Source organism: Terrapene carolina, unplaced genomic scaffold, assembly GCF_002925995.2.
Source record: "Terrapene carolina triunguis isolate 2854851 unplaced genomic scaffold, T_m_triunguis-2.0 Scaffold68, whole genome shotgun sequence".
Taxonomy (NCBI): domain Eukaryota; kingdom Metazoa; phylum Chordata; order Testudines; family Emydidae; genus Terrapene; species Terrapene triunguis.
The window spans coordinates 44,491,118-44,510,614 of record NW_020664419.1 but is presented as its reverse complement, the minus strand read 5'-3'; the positions used below and the strand labels follow the sequence as shown (position 1 = coordinate 44,510,614).

General features: G+C 45.7%; 1 protein-coding gene across 1 annotated transcript in view; it reads left to right on the top strand.

Moving 5' to 3' along the window:
• Window positions 1–19,497, top strand: part of ZNF277 (zinc finger protein 277) — a 78,125-nt gene that overhangs the window by 22,971 nt on the left and 35,657 nt on the right. The window contains exon 2 of the mRNA XM_029910840.1: window positions 18,443–18,637. Within this exon, the coding sequence (XP_029766700.1) occupies window positions 18,443–18,637 (195 nt within the window). The remainder of the gene's footprint in view (window positions 1–18,442; window positions 18,638–19,497) is intronic.

Here is a 19,497-nt window from a genome sequence, read left to right as displayed (position 1 = left end):
TATCCGTCGTCGTCGTACTCCAGTTCAATCAGAGGCACTTGGGCAGACATGCTTTGTCTTCTGGAGACTCAGTTCTGCCGGCAGTCCTATTGAACCGTCTTGACGATGATGGCTAGCAGTCATAGTACAGTATCTTCTGCCAGGCACCCAGAAGATGCCGAGGGCTATCAGTCGTGCTGCACCGTCTGCTGCCAGCTTAAGATGTAAAAAATAGATGTATTCATTTGCTTCCCCCTCCCTCCGTGAAATCAACGGCCTGCTAAACCCAGGGTTTTGAGTTCAATCTTTGGGGGGGCCATTCTGTGTGACAGTTGTTTGTGTTTCTCCCTGATGCACAGCCACCTTTGTTGATTTTAATTCCCTGTACCTGTACGCCATGTCGTCAGTCGCCCCTCCCTCCCTCCATTAGTTTCGCGCCTTTTTTCCATAGCACTGGGATCATGGAGCACGCTCAGATCACCGCAGCAATTATGAGCACTATGAACACCATGCGCATTGTCCTGGGGTATATGCAGAGCCAAGACATGCCAAAGCAAAACCAGGACCAGCCGATGAGGCGATTGCAGCGCGGCGACGAGAGTGGTGAGGAAATTGACATGGACACAGCCCTCACACAAGGTACGGGCCCCAGCAATGTGCAAATCATGGTGTTACTGGGGCAGGTTCATGCCGTGGAACGCCGATTCTGGGCCCGGGAAACAAGCACATACTGGTGGGACCGCATCGTGTTGCAGGTCTGGGACAATTCCCAGTGGCTGCGAAACTTTCGCATGCGTAAGGGCACTTTCATGGAACTTTGTGACTTGCTTTCCTCTGCCCTGAAGCACCAGAATACCAGGATGTGAGCAGCCCTCACAGTTGAGAAGCGAGTGGCGATAGCCCTGTGGAAGCTTGCAACACCAGACCGCTACCGGTCAGTCGGGAATCAATTTGGAGTGGATGGCTTTGCTGCAATGGGATTCCCAAACTGTGGTGGGGCGATAGACGGAACCCATATCCCTATCTTGGCACCGGAGCACCAAGCCACCGAGTACATAAACCGCAAGGGGTACTTTTCAATGCTGCTGCAAGCCCTGGTGGATCACAAGGGACGTTTCACCAACATCAATGTGGGATGGCCGGGAAAGGTACATGATGCTCGCGTCTTCAGGCACTCTGCTCTGTTTCGAAAGCAGGAAGAAGGGACTTTCTTCCCGGACCAGAAAATAACCGTTGGGGATGTTGAAATGCCTATCGTGATCCTTGGGGACCCAGCCTACCCCTTAATGCCATGGCTCATGAAGCCGTACACAGGCAGCCTGGACAGTAGTCAGGACCTGTTCAACTACAGGCTGAGCAAGTGCCGAATGGTGGTGGAATGTGCATTTGGACGTTTAAAAGCGCGCTGGCGCAGCTTAATGACTCGCTCAGACCTCAGCGAAAAGAATATCCCCATTGTTATTGCTGCTTGCTGTGCGCTCCACAATATCTGTGAGAGTAAGGGGGAGACATTTATGGCGGGGTGGGAGGTTGAGGCAAATCGTCTGGCTGCTGATTACGCGCAGCCAGACACCAGGGCGGTTAGAAGAGTACAGCAGGGCGCGGTGCGCATCAGAGAAGCTTTGCAAACGAGTTTTGTGACTGGCCAGGCTACGGTGTGAAACTTCTGTTTGTTTCTCCTTGATGAACCCTCCGCCCCCCCCCCCGCTTCCCTCTACTTCCCTGTAAACCAACCACCCCCCCCCTCCCCCCTTCGAGCACCACTTGCAGAAGCAATAAAGTCATTGTTACTTCACATTCATGCATTCTTTATTACTTCATCACACAACTAGGGGGATAATTGCCAAGGTAGCCCGAGAGGGGTGGGGGAGGAGGGAAGAAAAAGGACACACTGCAGTTTAAAACTTTAAAACTTTAACTCTTATTTAAGGCCAGCCTTCCGATGCTCGGGCAATCATCTGGGGTGGAGTGACTGGGTGGCCGGAGGCCCCCCCACCGTGTTCTTGGGCGTCTGGGTGAGGAGGCAATGGGACTTGAGGAGGAGGGCTGTTGGTTACACAGGGGCTGTAGCGGCGGTCTTTGCTCCTGCTGCCTTTCCTGCAGCTCAACCATACGCTGGAGCATATCAGTTTGATGCTCCAGCAGCCAGAGCATCGACTCTTGCCTTCTGTCTGCAAGCTGACGCCACCTATCATCTTCAGCCCGCCACTTGCTCTGTTCATCCCGCGATTCAGCCTGCCACCTCTCCTCTCGTTCATATTGTGCTTTTCTGTAGTCTGACATTGACTGCCTCCACGTATTCTGCTGTGCTCTTTCAGCGTGGGAGGACATCTGGAGCTCTGTGAACATATCATCCCGAGTCTGCCGTTTTCTCCTTCTAATCTTTGCTAGCCTCTGCGAAGAAGAAACATTTGCAGCTGGTGGAGGACAAGGGAGAGGTGGTTAAAAAAGACACATTTTAGAGAACAATGGGTACACTCTTTCACGTTAAATTTTGCTGTTCACATTACACAGCACATGTGCTTTCGTTACAAGGTCGCATTTTTCCTCTTATATTGAGGGCCTGCCAGTTTGGTGTGAGAGATCACTTACGCGGTGCCAGACAACAGAATTCGGCTTGCAGGCAACCATGGTAAGCCACAGTCTTTTGGCTTTTTTAACCCTCATAACATGTGGGAATGGTTTCAAACAATAGCACCCTCATTTCCCATACCAAGGACCCGTTGGGTTGGCCATTTAAAATGGGTTTGCAATGTAAAAGGAGGGGCTGGGGTTTCCGGGTTAACATGCAGCACAAACCCAACTACCCTCCCCCCCACACACACACACCCAATTCTATGGGATGATCCCTTCACCCCTTCTCCCCCCTCCCCCCCCACCGCGTGGCTAACAGCAGGGAACATTTCTGTTCAGCCGAGCAGGAACGGGCACCTCTGAATGTCCCCTTAATAAAATCACCCCATTTCAACCAGGTGACTGTGAATGGTGTCACTCTCCTGAGGATAACAAAGAGAAATAAGGAATGGATGTTGTCTGCATGCCAGCAAACACCAGGACCATACGCTGCCATGCTTTGTTATGCAATGATTCCAGACTACGTGCTACTGGCCTGGCGTGGTAAAGTGTCCTACCATGGCGGATGGGATAAGGCAGCCCTCCCCAGAAACCTTTTGCAAAGGCTTTGGGAGTACATGAAGGAGAGCTTTCTGGAGATGTCCCTGGAGGATTTCCGCTCCATCCCCATACACGTTAACAGACTTTTCCAGTAGCTGTACTGGCCGCGATTGCCAGGGCAAATTAATCATTAATCATTAAACACGCTTGCTTTTAAACCATGTGTAATATTTACAAAGGTACGCTCACCAGAGGTCCCTTCTGTGCCCTCAGGGTCTGGGCGCACGCCTTGGGTGAGTTCGGGGGTTACTGGTTCCAGGTCCAGGGTGATAAACATATCCTGGCTGTTGGGGAAACCGGTTTCTCCGCTTCCTTGCTGTGAGCTATCTTCATTGTCTTCATCATCTTCCTCGTACCCCGAACCCACTTCCCTGTTGTGTGTTTCTCCATTGACGGAGTCAAAGCACACGGTTGGGGTAGTGGTGGCTGCACCCCCTAGAATGGCATGCAGCTCCGCGTAGAAGCGGCATGTTTGCGGCTCTGCTCCAGACCTTCCATTTGCCTCTCTGGCTTTGTGGTAGGCTTGCCTTAGCTCCTTAATTTTCACGCGGCACTGCTGTGCGTCCCTGTTATGGTCTCTGTCCTTCATGGCCTTTGAGACCTTTTCTAATATTTTGCCATTTCGTTTACTGCTACGGAGTTCAGCTAGCACTGATTCGTCTCCCCATATGGCGAGCAGATCCCGTACCTCCCGTTCTGTCCATGCTGGAGCTCTTTTGCGATCCTGGGACTCCATCATGGTTACCTGTGCTGATGAGCTCTGCGTGATCACCTGTGCTCTCCACGCTGGGCAAACAGGAAATGAAATTCAAAAGTTCGCGGGGCTTTTCCTGTCTACCTGGTCGGTGCATCTGAGTTGAGAGTGCTGTCCAGAGCGGTCACAATGAAGCACTGTGGGATAGCTCCCAGAGGCCAATAACGTCGAATTCCGTCCTCACTACCCCAAATCCGACCCGCAAAGGCCCATTTTAGCGCTAATCCGCTCGTCGGAGGTGGAGTAAAGAAACCGGTTTAAAGGGCCCTTTAAGTCGTAAGAAAGGGCTTCATCGTGTGGACGTGTCCAGGCTTAATTCGATTTAACCCTGCTAAAGTCGACCTAAACTCGTAGTGTAGACCAGGCCTTTGTGGACCAATCAGGGACCATGAGGGAAGCAGTCAGTCCAACCTTCTGAGTGGATACTTCCTGTGCTGTTTGTCACACAAACCCTCTGGCGATAATGCATGCGGCCCTACCATAGCTGTCAGGTAGTGGCACAGACTTACTGGTTGTCACCCAGGCCCATCCTCGCATAACCTTGAAGATACGTTGTAAATTCATGGGACAACTTAAGGGCCCAAACTTGCAAAACTCTTATGGACATGAATAACCTTACTTACCTGAGTAGACCCATTTAATTTAGTGGGACTGGAATACTCAAGTAGGTAAAGTTATTCACATCCATAAGTTGTTTGCAAGTTTGGGCCTTAAGATAAGCAAGGTAGACAAAAGCCAGACCTAAAACCAAAGTTCACGAAGAGGACAGCTGTGGAGAGATTGTTGGAAAGAAGAAGGTAAGTAATGTTTATGGAAGAGCCTCTTTTAAAGAGGATTTAGAAGGAGATGAGACAGGACCCGATGGTATAGCATGCTAAGAGTAAAAAAAAGAGACAACGCAATAAGTAATGCAACAGATAGGGAATGAGGACAGGAGTAGGCGGAAGTGAGACGAGAGAAGAAGTCTGGTGCAATATTGTATAAGGCAGGGATGGGCAATTGCCAGCCTGGAGGGTTGCTTCTGGCCTTCCAGATCATTTTATTTTGGCCCACCACAGCCCAGCTCGGGACAGGGGATCCAGTGGCAGCAGGGCCAGGAAGGGAGAATGGTGAGGGCCCTGCCCGCACATAGATATGCATGTCACATGACGCTGTGGCAAGACCAAAGGGTTGGAGAGGGAAGCTGGGCCCAGCCCTGAGAGACAGGAGTTGCCAATCAGTGTGAGTGCACAGTTGTCTCACTCTCCACCTCTTCCTTGCTTCTGGAACCTGGACCTGCACCATCCATGACACACACTCCAGCCTGCCAAAGGGTTTTAGTGACTTCTGTGGCCTTCTAGCACAGTGGTTCTCAAACTTTTGTACTGGTGACCCCTTTCACATAGCAAGCCTCTAAGTGCGACCCCGCCCCCTTATAAATTAAAGACACTTTTTAATATATTTAATATCATTATAAATGCTGGAAGGAAAGCGGGGTTTGGGGTGGAGGCTGACAGCTCGTGATCCCCCATGTAATAACCTCACGACTCCCTCAGGGGTCCCAACCCCCAGTTTGAAAACCCCTGCTCTAGCACCTTAAAGTTGCCCATCCCTGGCATAGGGCATTTAACGTGCAAGCAAAGAACTTGAATTTGATGTGGTAAGAATTGGAAAGCTAAAGAAGAGGCTTGAGGAGATGACGGTGACATGGCTGAAATGACTGGAGGGGCAGAAAACTTTAGTAATGGTATCTTGGCCGCAGTGGAGGAGGAGTAAGTGAGAAGAGGGGAGACCAGCAAGGAGGTTGCAGCAACTGAGGTAGAAGAGCACCAATGGATGGATAAGAGATTTAGCAATGGGGATAGTGAGGAAGGAGCTAATACCCTGAGTGACTGCAGCTGGTGTAGGTACAGATGTGTGGTGATGGGTGTGAACCAGTGCCAGGAGGAGAGAGAAGCAACAACAAATAAGTACAGCAAAAGCTGTAATAAGGCAAAAATAACTTGCTGGCAAAAGAGGTGGCCAAAAGTGTGCTCAAGACCTAGGGCGTGCTTTAAAGCGATCACTGACAACAAGGCATGGCCTGCTATGGGTGGAGACCAAATTACACATCTTACTGTCAATGGATGAAGTGACCGTGGCCAGCCCTAGGAGTTTTGGTGCCTATGGCAGAAAATATTTTTGACACTTCCAACCAGCCAAACAAACAAACAAACAAAGGCGGGGGGGGGGAGGAATTTGGTGCCCATGAATGTTTGTGCCCAGTGTGGTTGCGGTGATCACCCACCCCTATCTCTTGCCCTGTTTGGGGTGGGTGGGTGGGTGGGTTGGTTGGTGAGTTTTATTTGTGTTGATTATTTCAAAGAGGCACTGTGGCAGCAGGTGTCTCAGTGAGCACTAGTGCCCCAGGCTTTGAGAGAGGAGTCATGGCCTTGTGTGACCCTGACTAGCCAGCAGTTAGAGCCCAACTTTTACCAGCCCCACTCTCTCCTGTGCCTCTGGGGCTGTGGGAGGGGCTGTCTGCCCCTTAAAAATAACTGGGGGGGGACAGTCTCCAACTGCCTTTCCTGCCCTACAACAGTACATGTGTCCTACTCTTCCCTCCCATCCATTTGGGCTCTCCCTCCCCACTCCCCCGTCCCTGAGCTGTACTCTCCTCCCACCTAGCTGCCTTGCCATGTTGTCTTGATGGACTTGCTCTGTGTAGGCAGGGGATGGAGAGTGGTTGCCTGAGCCAGGTAAGTGCATGGTAAGGGCCCAGAGATGCTGCATTTCATTGCCTGCTCCCTCCCATGACCTGAATGGCAGCAATGACCACCCCCCCCCCATTAACACCAGGGCAGCTGCCCTCAATGCCCATCCCTTGCACTGGTCCCGGAAGTGAAGTGGTGATCCTGTGTTGATGTGACAGATACAGCAATTTCCTGGACAAACCTTATTGTCAGGACTCCAGTATTAAACCCAGGCCTAGCAGGTCCTTAAGCAGCATCCTTAGCTGCTGTGCCATCGTACTGCACTGCTCCCCCGACCAACAACTTTAGTGTTAAAGACCCACAGCAACCACACCCCAGGCCTGATCTGATGGACAGGCAGTACTCTCATTGGGTGTCTGGACTAAAAACACTCCAACAGGAAGAGAAAGCTGTCTGAGCAACAGACCATTGCCTGCTCGTTGCTCCCCAGACAAGAATTTGTACATTTGTAAGTACTTGTTGAATATTTTGAACAAATAATTGTTTCATGTTGGGTGAGCTGTTCATTTTGACTATTCAGTGGAGGGGGACATATTCACTCCTATGCAGATGACCTGCTCAAGGGCTGTGCAACTCTTAATTAATGGGTACATCACCTTAGCATTTCTTGCCACCTTGCCTGACTTTCCTTCCCCAACCAAATGACCTGGACCCTTGGATTGGATCTTCTGGCTACTGATCCTAGTGAGAACTCTGACCATTGCTCTGGACTGCCTCCAATACAGCTTTACCTGCCGTCTGTCCAACCATCTGCACATGCTTGACTGTACTGCCCCTCGCCTCAGCCACTGGGCATTACATTTATTGATTTGAACTTAATTCAGCATGGTTTCACTTAAGTATCTTTAGGAGTTTGTTGTATTAAAAAGGTAAATGGGAATGTATTATTGTGGAATTGTATGTAAGGTCTGAAGGGGAGAGAGCTGGCTAATGTAAACCCTCAGAAATGTTATGAGCTTCAAAGGGTTGTTTGAAACAATGTAAACTTTTAAATTGGATGTCCCAGGAAATCTCTAGAGGGAAGTGTATGCAAATGTAACTTCTCCAGTTATGGAAAAACCCAGCCTTTGGAAGCTATCCCCTGAGAAGAGATCCATTGTACCTCGTCTCAGATCAAAGGCCCAGGCTGTACAAAGGAGAGACTAAACTTTTCATGAGTATGCTTGTTCTGAGCCAAGGTGGTTATGAATGTGTGACCAAGTTTAAGGACTTCTCCTGCCAGAGCCATTGTTGGAGTTGGGCTGATCTCTGGTAAGCTTATTAGCATGTGTGTAGGTTCTTTTATTGTTTTATGTATAATGCTTTTTAATTTAAGAATAAATGTGCTTGGTTAGAAAGAGCTGTGTGGTAATTTAACTGTGGGCAATTATGCTGTTTATAGCCTCTAAGGAAGGAAAGCAAAGCAAAGCAGGCCAGCTGAGACAGTCTGATTTGCTGGGATATTCATAATCATAGATGTAGACAGGGAGCTTTGCATCCTGGAAATACCCTGGTCAGGAGTGGGAGAGAGATGTGTCTCTACCCAAGAGAAGTGATGGGGAGAGGGAAGCTAGAAGCCTGAAATTGGGTGCCCCTTGCTGAACTACAGAGGGGGAATACAGGTTCAGGTGTTCTGAACTGTGATAGATGGTACAACAGTGTATTGTGCTTAGAAATGATTTGTCATGGAACATTTTGCACTATGATTTTGGAGCTATGAAAGGAGAAAATTTAAACACAAATATCTTTGATAATTAGCAAAACAGGAAAGAGAATATCTTATTTTTTAAAATAGGAGGATGTGTTTTGAATACATCTTAATTTTTTCCAGTGTAAATGTCTCTTAAATATCAGTATTAGATTATTAATACTTTGAGCATTTAACTAATGTGGGTTTTATTCTCCACAGTCATGATGGTGTAAAACCAGAGTAACTCCACTGAATACAGTAGCATTACTCCAGATTTATTGAGAGCAGCTTAGCACTGTTTCCTGTTTGCTCTCTAGGGATCAGTTTCTCCGCTTAGCTACACTAGTGTAAACCCTTCATAACTACCTTTATGTTAGTGGACTTATGGCACTCCAGATTTGCACATAATTTATCTGTCTATAGAAGTATTTAACATACTATAAATGGAAGAATGGGAATGTTTGTGTATTGATTACAGTTGTGCTCATAACAATATTTTTTTAAAGAAGTATTTGTCAGTTTCATTTAAGGTTGAAATATGTACATAATATATACAATCTTAAGAGATCCCATGGTATTTTGTTTTGCTGTGTATCCTTTGTTTATGTTGAGGTACATTTTTTTTTTTTAATTAAAAAGAAAAAATTATGACATTCATTGGCATATGCAAGTCAACAAACTAGGCAGTAACATTAATAAATAGCATTTATGTTTTTAATATGGCCTTATTGGCGGGCACATTGGTTTTGTTTTATTTACTTCTAACAGTTAAGATTTTTATTAATCAATTTTCCACCTCTTCCATTCACTTATTTTCTGATGCCTCCACTCTGGTACCCATAGCAACACTCGTTAATGCTAATGAAACTGCAACATGTTAAGCTCCCCGACAGAGCAGCCCTGTTTAATATGGCTATTAAAGACAGTTGTATTTCTGTTAGTTTCAGCTCCCAGCAGAGACCTGCTATATGGAAACTCTTTCCTGAGATATCAGGATTTGGTGACTTATTGCTCTTCTTAAACCTGTCTGATTATGACTGGAATGAAGTCTCCTATTATGCTGTGGATGCTCCAGACTATATACAATTTCTATAAAACTGACAAGGTTTAGCTGTAGAATGAAGTAATCTTTTGAAGTACTAATTTGCATTCAATGAAATGCTGTAGAGGGTAGAGACTGATTGATCTTGGGGAAGCTTGGAGATGTGTTGTCTCCTAGCACATGGACATTTTAACTAACTCCCATGTATCATTGATAGTGTTTTAATGAGCAGAAATAATGGCCAAATAATCCTTCATGAACTAAGACTGAATGGTAATTCAAGTTAATAGGAGTGCTTGAGCTTTTTCAATAGAAAGCTGGGAAATTGTTCTGTGTATTGTGATTCTTCTTTCACTGAGAACATGTTTTTGATGTGCTATTTGGATGGAGGGGGAATAGCACACTGTGTGTGTAATTAGTTGTAAATAGTGTTGGCCAGTTGTTAATCATCTATCTTTCATACTCTGTAAAACAAAAGAGAAATCCGATAACAAATGGAAAAACTTTTCCAAGGGTATCACTATAAATTAAATGTAAGAATGTTGCTGTGCCAGTAAACTAGTTCAGTATTAGCAGCAGAGAGAAGTTGTAATATGTATAAGACGTGTAGAGCCAATGTGTTTGCTAACCTATTATAGATTTTGGGTTTTTTCCATCCCTTCTATTAAAGCTTTTAATGTAACTCTTTCTAGAAGAGTGTCTAATGCATAGGTTTGCATTTGGTGCCAACTTACTTTAGGGAATTTATTTAAGTACCTAGATTAATATACTTTTGCTCACAATGACAAAGACATTAATGTTCTCTCACTATATAGAAAAAGATAGTTTTTCCACTTCTTTCATAGATGTCTGTTGCTCTTATGTGAGGTGGTAGTTTTGCGGGGAAAGGCTGTTTAATGAGTCTGGGATTTTTTTTGTTTTTGTTTTCCTCTGCTCTTACCTTGTGCCCATTGTGGTAACTCATTTACTTGCCTGTGTCTTTTGTTGCATTCATTTTTATTTTAGGGTCATTTCGAGTTCCTACTAATCTCCTCATGATATTAACCAGCTGTATTAATGAGATAATAAACCAGGCTTGTTGCTAATGAATTGATTCATTCAACTGCTGAATTTAATTAGAAAGACACTAAACATTCCAGCAGATGTTCTTATTTGGTTTCATTATACTTGTGTTGTCACACAGAGGGTTTATAAATATATACTGTACACCTCTATTTACATAATATAAACTTAAACCTAAAACCTTGTTGTACCAGAAATCACAAAATATTGACATTAAACCCAAAAAATGGTTGAGTTTTTTATAATTTATGTTTAAAGATTATAGATGAGGTTCGTTTTCTTGGATTTTCTCCAGACTTGACTTTTTAGTGCTTTCTAACATAAGTTAACACATGTCTGTAACTTCAAATATAGACACTTCACAGACTTTTGTTCCAGGACTCAAATGTTTGTTTCTAGTAATGTCCTCTAAGCTACAGATGTGTGTCCTGTAACAAACATTTGTGAATACTAGACCTTACAATTGTGTTAGGTAATGTGTTAACTAGCAATTAGTTAACGTGACTGAAAACTGAAGTCTAGATAAACACTGAGTAGGCTACCCATAGTGCACGGCAATGGAATCAGTTGTACTTAGGTAAAGTTGCTTTAAAGTATTTGCTAAACCTTACCCCAAATGAATTGCACCCACTCTATGCTTCTGAGATGATTATCTCCCCTTTGTGCAAAGTAGGTGAAATGGTAGTTCATAGACTGGAAGACCAGAAGGTACCATTGTGATCATCTAGTCCAGTGGTTCTTAACGAGGGGTATACATATCTCTGTACACAGAGGTCTTCCAGGGGGTACATCAGCACCTCTAGATACGTGCCTAGGCTTACAACAAACTACATAAAAAGCACTAACAAAGTCAATAGAAACTAAAATTTCATACAGATAATGACTTGTTTATACTGCACTATATACTAGACACTGAAATGCAAGTACAATGTTTATATTCCAATCGATTTATTTTATAATTATATGATAAAAATGGGAAAGTAAGCAATTTTTCAGTATGGGAGCCAAAGAATCTGATGCTTTACTCCCTTACTCCTCATCTGACCTTTTACCCTTGAGCAATTAGGTATAAATCACTACCAAAGCTGAATTAGGCCCTCTGTGCCCACCAGTGGCAGTGTTTTACACTCAATTTGCACAGGTCTAAATGGCTACACGGTGAAGAATCAGGATTGGTGTGTAAGCTCTGAAAGGAGTGTGGCTGCTCCCGTATCTTTGGCTCCTCCCATTAGCTAAAGCTGCTGGTGTCCACACTTATGCGCTTCATGAGTAAAAACTAATGGAGAAGCAGAATGGTGTAACTGAGTAAGAATTAGCCACAGAACTGCAGCATACACTTGTGACCTAGAGTCAAGCCCTGTGTGCATGGACCGCTCCCATTGTGTTATGCAGGTCGAGAAGAGTAGACTCCATATATGGAAGGATATGTTGCATGTTTCCAATGAGGGAGAACACTTTAACCTTGCCATGTTTTGCTTTCCTTTGTACGTCTGATAATCTCCTAGGGAAAACATTCTTTAACTGACAAATAAGTAGAAAATGCTTAAAGACTTTACCATTTGCAGCCGACCTTCTCTTGTGTGCTGAATCCTTGCCTGTGTTCTATTATTTCACATCTACTGTATCAGCCATAAAATCACCTGATTGTAATATCAGAGGTATCGGTGATGATTTAGTGTGGGAGTACACAGGCAGAATACCTTGTCTGGAACACTTGATATAAAACACCCATATACTGTAATAGGTGATTGTTTTCTTTTATCTGCATAATGGCATTTAGTTAGCGTGATTGGAACTAAAAATGTTCCAGTAAGGAAAATGAATAAACTTTCTTACATCTGTTGCACCATTTGCAGCTCAGGTTCATTTATTCTATATTCTATTCTATTCTATTCTTTGCTCAAGGAAAACCAAATCCAAACTATCACCTCCTTTCAGTGGCAGATTACCAAATGGGCCCAGGGGCCTCGGCCAACTGGGAAGCCCCCGCAAGCCGGAACTCCGACCCTTGCCGCGTTCTTCCTCTCTGTCCCCCTGGGGCCCCACCACTCTGCTCCTCCTCCTTCCCCCTTGAGGCCACGCCCCTTGGTCAAGCCAGACAGATGCAGGAGCTGTGGTTGGGTGAGCACTCAGCATATTCCTCCTGTGTGGAGCGCCCCTTCCCCCCCGGCACAGAGCTGCCCCCTTCCCCCCAACCTCCCCTCCTTCCCTCCTCTCTCCCACATGGAGCTGCCCCTCCCCCCCCCCCAGCACCTCTCCTTCCCCCTATTTTACACATGGGTGTAGTGAAACGCACAACAGTTAAGTGAATTGCCTACAGTTAAGCACAAACTGAATCAAGTATCACTGCTAGTTAGAGAACTCAAGAGTCCTGACTGTCAGTCTCCAACACTACAAATAGACAATATTGTTTGAATAGAAAACCTCATATCCCAGCTATTACAATATTTGGCACTTAGGCAAAGTTCTCTGGCATAATGCTGCATTATGTGTACAGACGGCTGCAGCTGTCCACACTCACTCACCTGAACCTACAGGCTCCAAACGTACTGCCACAAGTATCAGCAGGGTTATTCATTCAAAACCAAACAAGTTGGTAAGATGACAACTTTAAGCCACATTTTTAGTGCACTGAACAGTTTATTTTCATTCATATTTATTTCTATGCTGCCCAGGCAGCTGTGGGGAGCCCCAGACCCTCCACCTGTCATGGGTGAGGAGCCGGGGTGCCAAAGAACAGCCTCCTGCCTGGGTCCCTGCCCTCCAGGGCACACCATCCAAGACAGGTGGAGGGTCCAGGGCTCCCCACTGCAGCCCAGGCTCTCTGGGCAGCTCTTACCATGGCCTGACTTCTGGCCAGGCCAGGAGGCAGGTCCATGGGGGGAAGGGGAGGAGCAAGTGATGGGGCCCTGTGAGGGCGTGGGGGGGCCCCAATAAATCTTAATCTGCCTCTGCCTCCTTCCTCTGGTTCTTCTCTTATTACTACTTATTTGTATTATTGTAGTGCCCACAATCTCCAGGTGGGGATCAGGTCCCATTGTGCTAGTAGTGTGCATACATATAACAAAAAGACAATCCCTTCCCCAGAGAGGCTACAATCTAACTCTTGTTTCTATCGATCGTACTACCCAAACACGCATAGAGTACTCATTTTATTTTTCCTTTCAAAATTAAAAAAAACACTTCTTAATCTCCTCTTTCAAAGAATATAGCTCTGAGGTCTGATTCGCCTCTGCTTTGCTCCTTTTACACTTGTCCAAAGTGGCTGCAAATGCCTGTTTTGGGGTGATAGCTTGTAAAATTCACTTTGCCCAGGTGCAAATTCCTCTATAGGGTAAAGGGCAAACTTTCCCACAAAAGGTTCAACCTACATGGTGTCATCAACCAACTCCTAATCCCGTAGAAGCCTTATGAGCATAGAAGGGACTAGGCCTCTTTGATGTCTGAGATCCGTGGCTTTTTGTGAAGGTTTGGGGACATCGCCATAATTGGATAGCCACGCTGTCTGACCACTATGTTGGAGGAAGGAAACCCCACCAAATGGATGACTTGGTAGAAACGCTACCGCCATGGAGTTTTCCCATGATTCTGAATTGGAGGGGTCAGGAGGGAGTATTTCTATTTCCCTGCTTGTCCTCAGCCATGTGTTTGTCTGGAAAAGGGGAAAATGGGGGGCCAGCTCTTTACCACAGCTCTTTAGCACAGCCACAGCCTCAAGCACTTCTGCTATTTTCTATAAATCAAACAACTGGTTGATGGCACCCATTAGTGCCTTCCATACAACAATACTCCTATCTCAGCTCTTCCTGTCCTCCCAGTAGAGTTTAATATGTTGACATGTTGAATGACTTGTGTCCCAGCCAGAAAAAAAGAATAATGGGAAGCATAGGGGTATGCATACAGACCCAGGCATGGGGGGGCAGATTGGGAGGCTCTAGTGTGTCTTGAGGAGGGGAGTGGGGCATGCAGAATCCCTGGTGGGGGGAGAGATATGGGGACCCGGGTTTGGGAGAGCGGGGTAACACAGAGCCCCTGGCATGGGAGCCCTGCTGTGGATGAAGAAGGGGATGGGGGACATGGAGTGAGGGATCAAGGAAGCACACAGCCCCTGCTGTTAGGAGGGTCAATGGGGAATCCAGGTATGGGGAGAATGGGAGTGCACACAGTTCCTGCCAAGGAGGGGAATGGGGGGGCGTATGGAGAAAGTGGGAATGGGGGGCATAGAGCTGCTGATGTGGGAGGAGAGTGGGGGACTCTGGTATAGGAGGGAAAGTGGGGATCACACAGAACCCCAGGCAGGGGGAAGACTGGGGGGAGTAGCAGGGGGATGAGAGGATGGCAAACGGAGCAGTGGAGAGAGGGATGCAAAGAGCCCCTGGTATGTGCAGTAAGCTCAGCTGACACAAGCTTCGAAGTGTGCGACACCCTGCCCCTGGCCCCAGTCTACAGTTCTCAAACAGCTCTTTTATAATAAGGTGACCCCTCTGGAACCATATTTGGAACAGTAGTTGCTTGTTTTGAGCTTTGAATAATACTTACTTGTACTACTATGTGTGTGCCCTGTGGTGGTTACATTTTAATCCATTTAAGCACTGTACTGAAGGCTGTAGAGTTTTGTTCTGTACTACCTGTTTGTTCTGTTGCTCAATGTTTTGCAGCAGAGGAGTACCAAGGATATTTTCATGTAATTTATCTCTAGCCCCCTTCCTTTATTTTCCTCTGCACTAAAGTCCATAAACTACTTCAGTTGCCCATGCTTCTAGTCTAGCAGTCTACATTTAATTACCTTTCCTCTGTATATCTACTCTCCCAGTTACGAATCAGCATATGCATATTCGTTCACCTTTATTCCTTGCCTCCTGCAATTCACTGATAAATAACAAGATGAGCATCACAGCTAGCGATCCCTTTGGCACAACACAAATCACCTCCCTCCAATCCAGACGGCTGCCACTCACAAGTACCCCTGGTCCTCAGAAACGAGGTCAGTTCCTTGTCCATGTCAAGAGCACGCTCTCTCTCCCCCCATGCTAATGTATCTTTTTAAACAGGTTTCTTGTGATGGAGTTGATCAGTTAAGAATACAGATAGATAAATGGCCAAGCTGTTGAAATAGGGCATTCCAACAGGTCCAGCTCAGAAGAGAACAAATCAGTAGTCTGCCCACTCTAGACACAAATTAACTGGCTGACAGGCTATCTTCTTTAGCTCTATTGGCATCAGTGAGAATCAGCAGCTGCAGAGGAAACGAAATTGCTCTGCTTTCCTCCACAGAAACAGTTCACTGATTTTTGCAGGCTATAATACAATACTTACTATAAGGATTCACAAGCCTTAGAAACTTTCATGCTGCAGGTAGAATCGCTTTTTTGGTCAGGAAAGCAGAGCCTATTCCTTGTTAGTCTGCAGAGCCAGAAAGGGCAGATAAATGCACAGAGAGCAAACTAGAAATGCTACTCCGTATAATGCAGCCACTGTTGTCCCTAAAAGAATTAAAACTACAAAATGAAAACATTGGTACTGCTCCAACTCCGCTATGAAATAGATTGGGGAGGATGAGGAGGAAATGGCCTGACATGCAGTTAAATTATATTCAAAGTTCCTTTCTTATTATTACTTCAAAATAAAATTAGGTTAGCTATGCTGTTGCTCCTAGGAACGTTATAGTGCAGGGATCGGCAACCTTTGGCACAGGGCCCGTCAGGGAAATCCGCTGGCGGGCCGAGACTTTTTTTTTTACCTGCAGCGTCTGCAGGTTCGGCCGATCGCAGCTCCCACTGGCCGTGGTTCACCGTTCCAGGCCAATGGGGGAAGCGGGAAGCGGTGGCCAGCACATCCCTCAGCCCGCACTGCTTCCCACAGCCCCCATTGGCCTGGAACGGTGAACCGCGGCCAGTGAGAGCTGCGATTGGCCGAACCTGCAGGCACTGCAGGTAAATAAACCGGCCCGGCCCGCCAGCGGATTTCCATGACGGGCCGCATCTCAAAGATTGCCGATCCCTGTTATAGTGTGTGTGTGTTTGCATGCTTACAACCAAACAGCACAGAAAAAATTGTATCATGGGAGCTGAATTCAATGCATATTGACGATCAGTCTTTCTTCAGCCAAACTCGGTGCATTTCCAAAGACTTTGGGCTTCTTGAACATCATGAGTCAGAAAAAAAAAAGGGGGGGGTGGCAAAATATAAACTCTTGCCAGTTTGCCATTACTAAAAAGACAGATTGTCCACAATCCCAGATTCCAATTTACTTTAGGATTATTCAATCACTAGCTATTTATTTGTGCAGGCCAAAATTTGTCACTCATATGCCTAAGGGACCTTCTCTCATGTCATCAGGAAGTATTATTAGGCTTGTTAATTACACTTCTCCAATCCGCCTGGAGATTTTCAGATAAAAGGTGCTCTATATTATGTAAGAGTAAAGTGCTGGGTTAAAGCAAGTTTTCTTTGAGATAAATACATCTATTAATTTCTGAATCCTCAAGAGAGCTTCACAAATGCAGCTGCATCATTTTCCAGTGTGCTGTTCCTGCAGTAGTGTGAATCACAAAGAGAAAATGGCTTGTTCCCTCTTCCCCCGCCCATCCAGCTGAACAAGTTGTGAAGCTGGCTTCATGCCAAACGTGTCAAGAAGACTGCTTGATTTTGCCAGAACACAGGAGCTGTGTCTGATTTACTTAGCTTTGCTTTCTAATGTTCATGTGCTTAAAGCCTATGGTCTGTGTATCTTTGAAACGGGTGTTCTTCTGTAATGAAGATTTCTTTGGAAAATTAGTGCCACAGTTTTATTAGTTCCAAGCCAATGGAACTTATTGAGATGCCCTTTACTGAGTTAAACTCATAGGACCCGCTGGCATAGGCCTCAGTTGCTGTATATCAAGCTTCTGTGAAGGTACGCTTATTTACACCAGCGAAGGATCTGGCCCATCATCCCATTGATGACAAATTTTGAGCATGCTGGCCCCACGGCACATCACTAATCTGTTCTGGGACAGGGAGAAGAGGCAGCCCTGCTTCAAGTCCAGCCCATCCACCTACTGAGGGCAATCCATGAACTCCAAACCCCCATGAACCAGAAGGTGGTCAGTCATTGACTTAGCCCTGAATAAATGATTAACTGTGCTCTTGTTCCCATTCGCTATTGTACCAAACTGGGCCACTGGAAATAGTGATGCCTTAATATATGGGTCATATCAGCTCCTTTCCCAGCCCATGCACAGCTGAGAAACGTTTCAGCGGATCCAGCTCCTCCAGTGGAGGCCTCTCCATCAGCAAGAACCACGTCTGTGTGACAAGAAACGTTTTGACAGTCAAACTAACAGATGCCTGGTGACACAAGGCAAATGATTTATATAAGCATACAAAAGTGAGTGAGTGATAAAATGTTCCTGTAAACAAGAGATGGTCTGTACTAACAGGGATAAATCCACATGCAACAACAGCCCCCCCCCCCAATTTAACCTTTTATTATCAGGGTGCTGAACCTAACGCAGACCTGAGGAAGCGTTCGAAAGCTCATCTCGCACCAACAGAAGTTGGCCCAATAAAAGATATTACCTCACCTACCTTGTCATCCTAACACACACCAGCATGTGGGCTAGTTTCTGAGAAAAGGGAAGAAACTTCTCTGCACTAATAACCAACACGCATACCACCCAGACCATACTACATGACACATACACCCTGCCTTAATGTCAGTCATGGATCACAGAGCTTGTACCCCTGTGCTATTGAAGCCTCATCAACCCATTCTAGAAGTGGAGCCATTGGCTGGCTTTGAGGAAGAAACATTTGATGGCCTTGCTAATAAATTTGCTCCTTGCTCTTGTTGGAGGAAGCCATGTTAAAGCAACAAAAGCTCTTTTCCCTTGCTCCTGATTCTACCTACACTGCTTACGAGTCATCCATACAAAATAGGTTTTCGAAAGAATGCTGGTTTATTTATGATTATTTTGGAGACTGAAGGAGAAATTGCAGTGCAACAAAGGTTTTTTGGTTTTTTTTTTGCTTTTGTTTCCTTCAGATAGTGAGTGTATTTTGGAGCCGCTGTCTTTGCCAGAAAGTCCAGGTGGTGTAGCTGCTGTGGAAGAGTCTCCATCTGTGCCTTGTATTTTCTGTGAAGAATGTTCTCCGCGAGCAGAACAAGACCAACTTCTGAAGCACATGATTATTGAACACAAGCTTGTCATAGCAGATATCAAGCTGGTTGCAGATTTCAAAAGGTATATTTTTCTCAGTTAAAATAGATCATGCAAATGTGTAAGTAAGATATGTACCATGGATCACCTGGTATGTAACTTTTTGATACTTTTTTGGGACATTTGCAAACTGTTACCTAACAGTGTTGGTTTGATGTTATTTATAGTGTATTACTTAGAACATAAGAATAGGTAATTGTGATTGGTAGTTAGGACATAGGAATTGCCAACTGTTAAGAAACCAGTTGTCCAGCTAATCAATAGCAATATCAGTTTCTTCAGATGAAGTTATTTTCTTGTATTGACAAGCTCTGTTCATTTCATAAAGCACACTGTGTCAAAGGGCTGACATCTCCATGGTGTCCCCTCGTGGTCTCAGGAAGGGCCATGCAAGGAACCCAATGCCTCAATATCCCTCTTCCACGCACTCACAGTTCTCCTCTTCCCGCAGTCCTTTCACCTGTCCACATTCATTTTCCTATATGGTATGGCAGCCCTCTTGGCACACCTTCAGTAGTGGGCTACGACAGAACAGGTGGGTCTGCCTTGCTTTCCCCTTTCTTCTGGAGTCCCCAGTAACTCCACACCAGTTTTCAGAATAGAAATAGCCCTTTGAGAGAGAGAAATTTATTACAGGAAGTCCCACAACCATAGTCCAGTTTCCCCAGCCCAGTCCAACCTCTACATGCACTTTTTCAATCTGAACGGTCCATCCACACACCAAATGCAGCTCCAGTGTCCCATTACGCCTACAGCTCTCAGGTACAGCTCTGATGTTTTGCACCACGCCTCACCCCAGCCCCTCTGACTGCTATGTTTCCTTCCCAGTTATGGTTTCAGCTCTTATCCAGAGACATCAGCAGACTCACCCCTCCATCATTCTC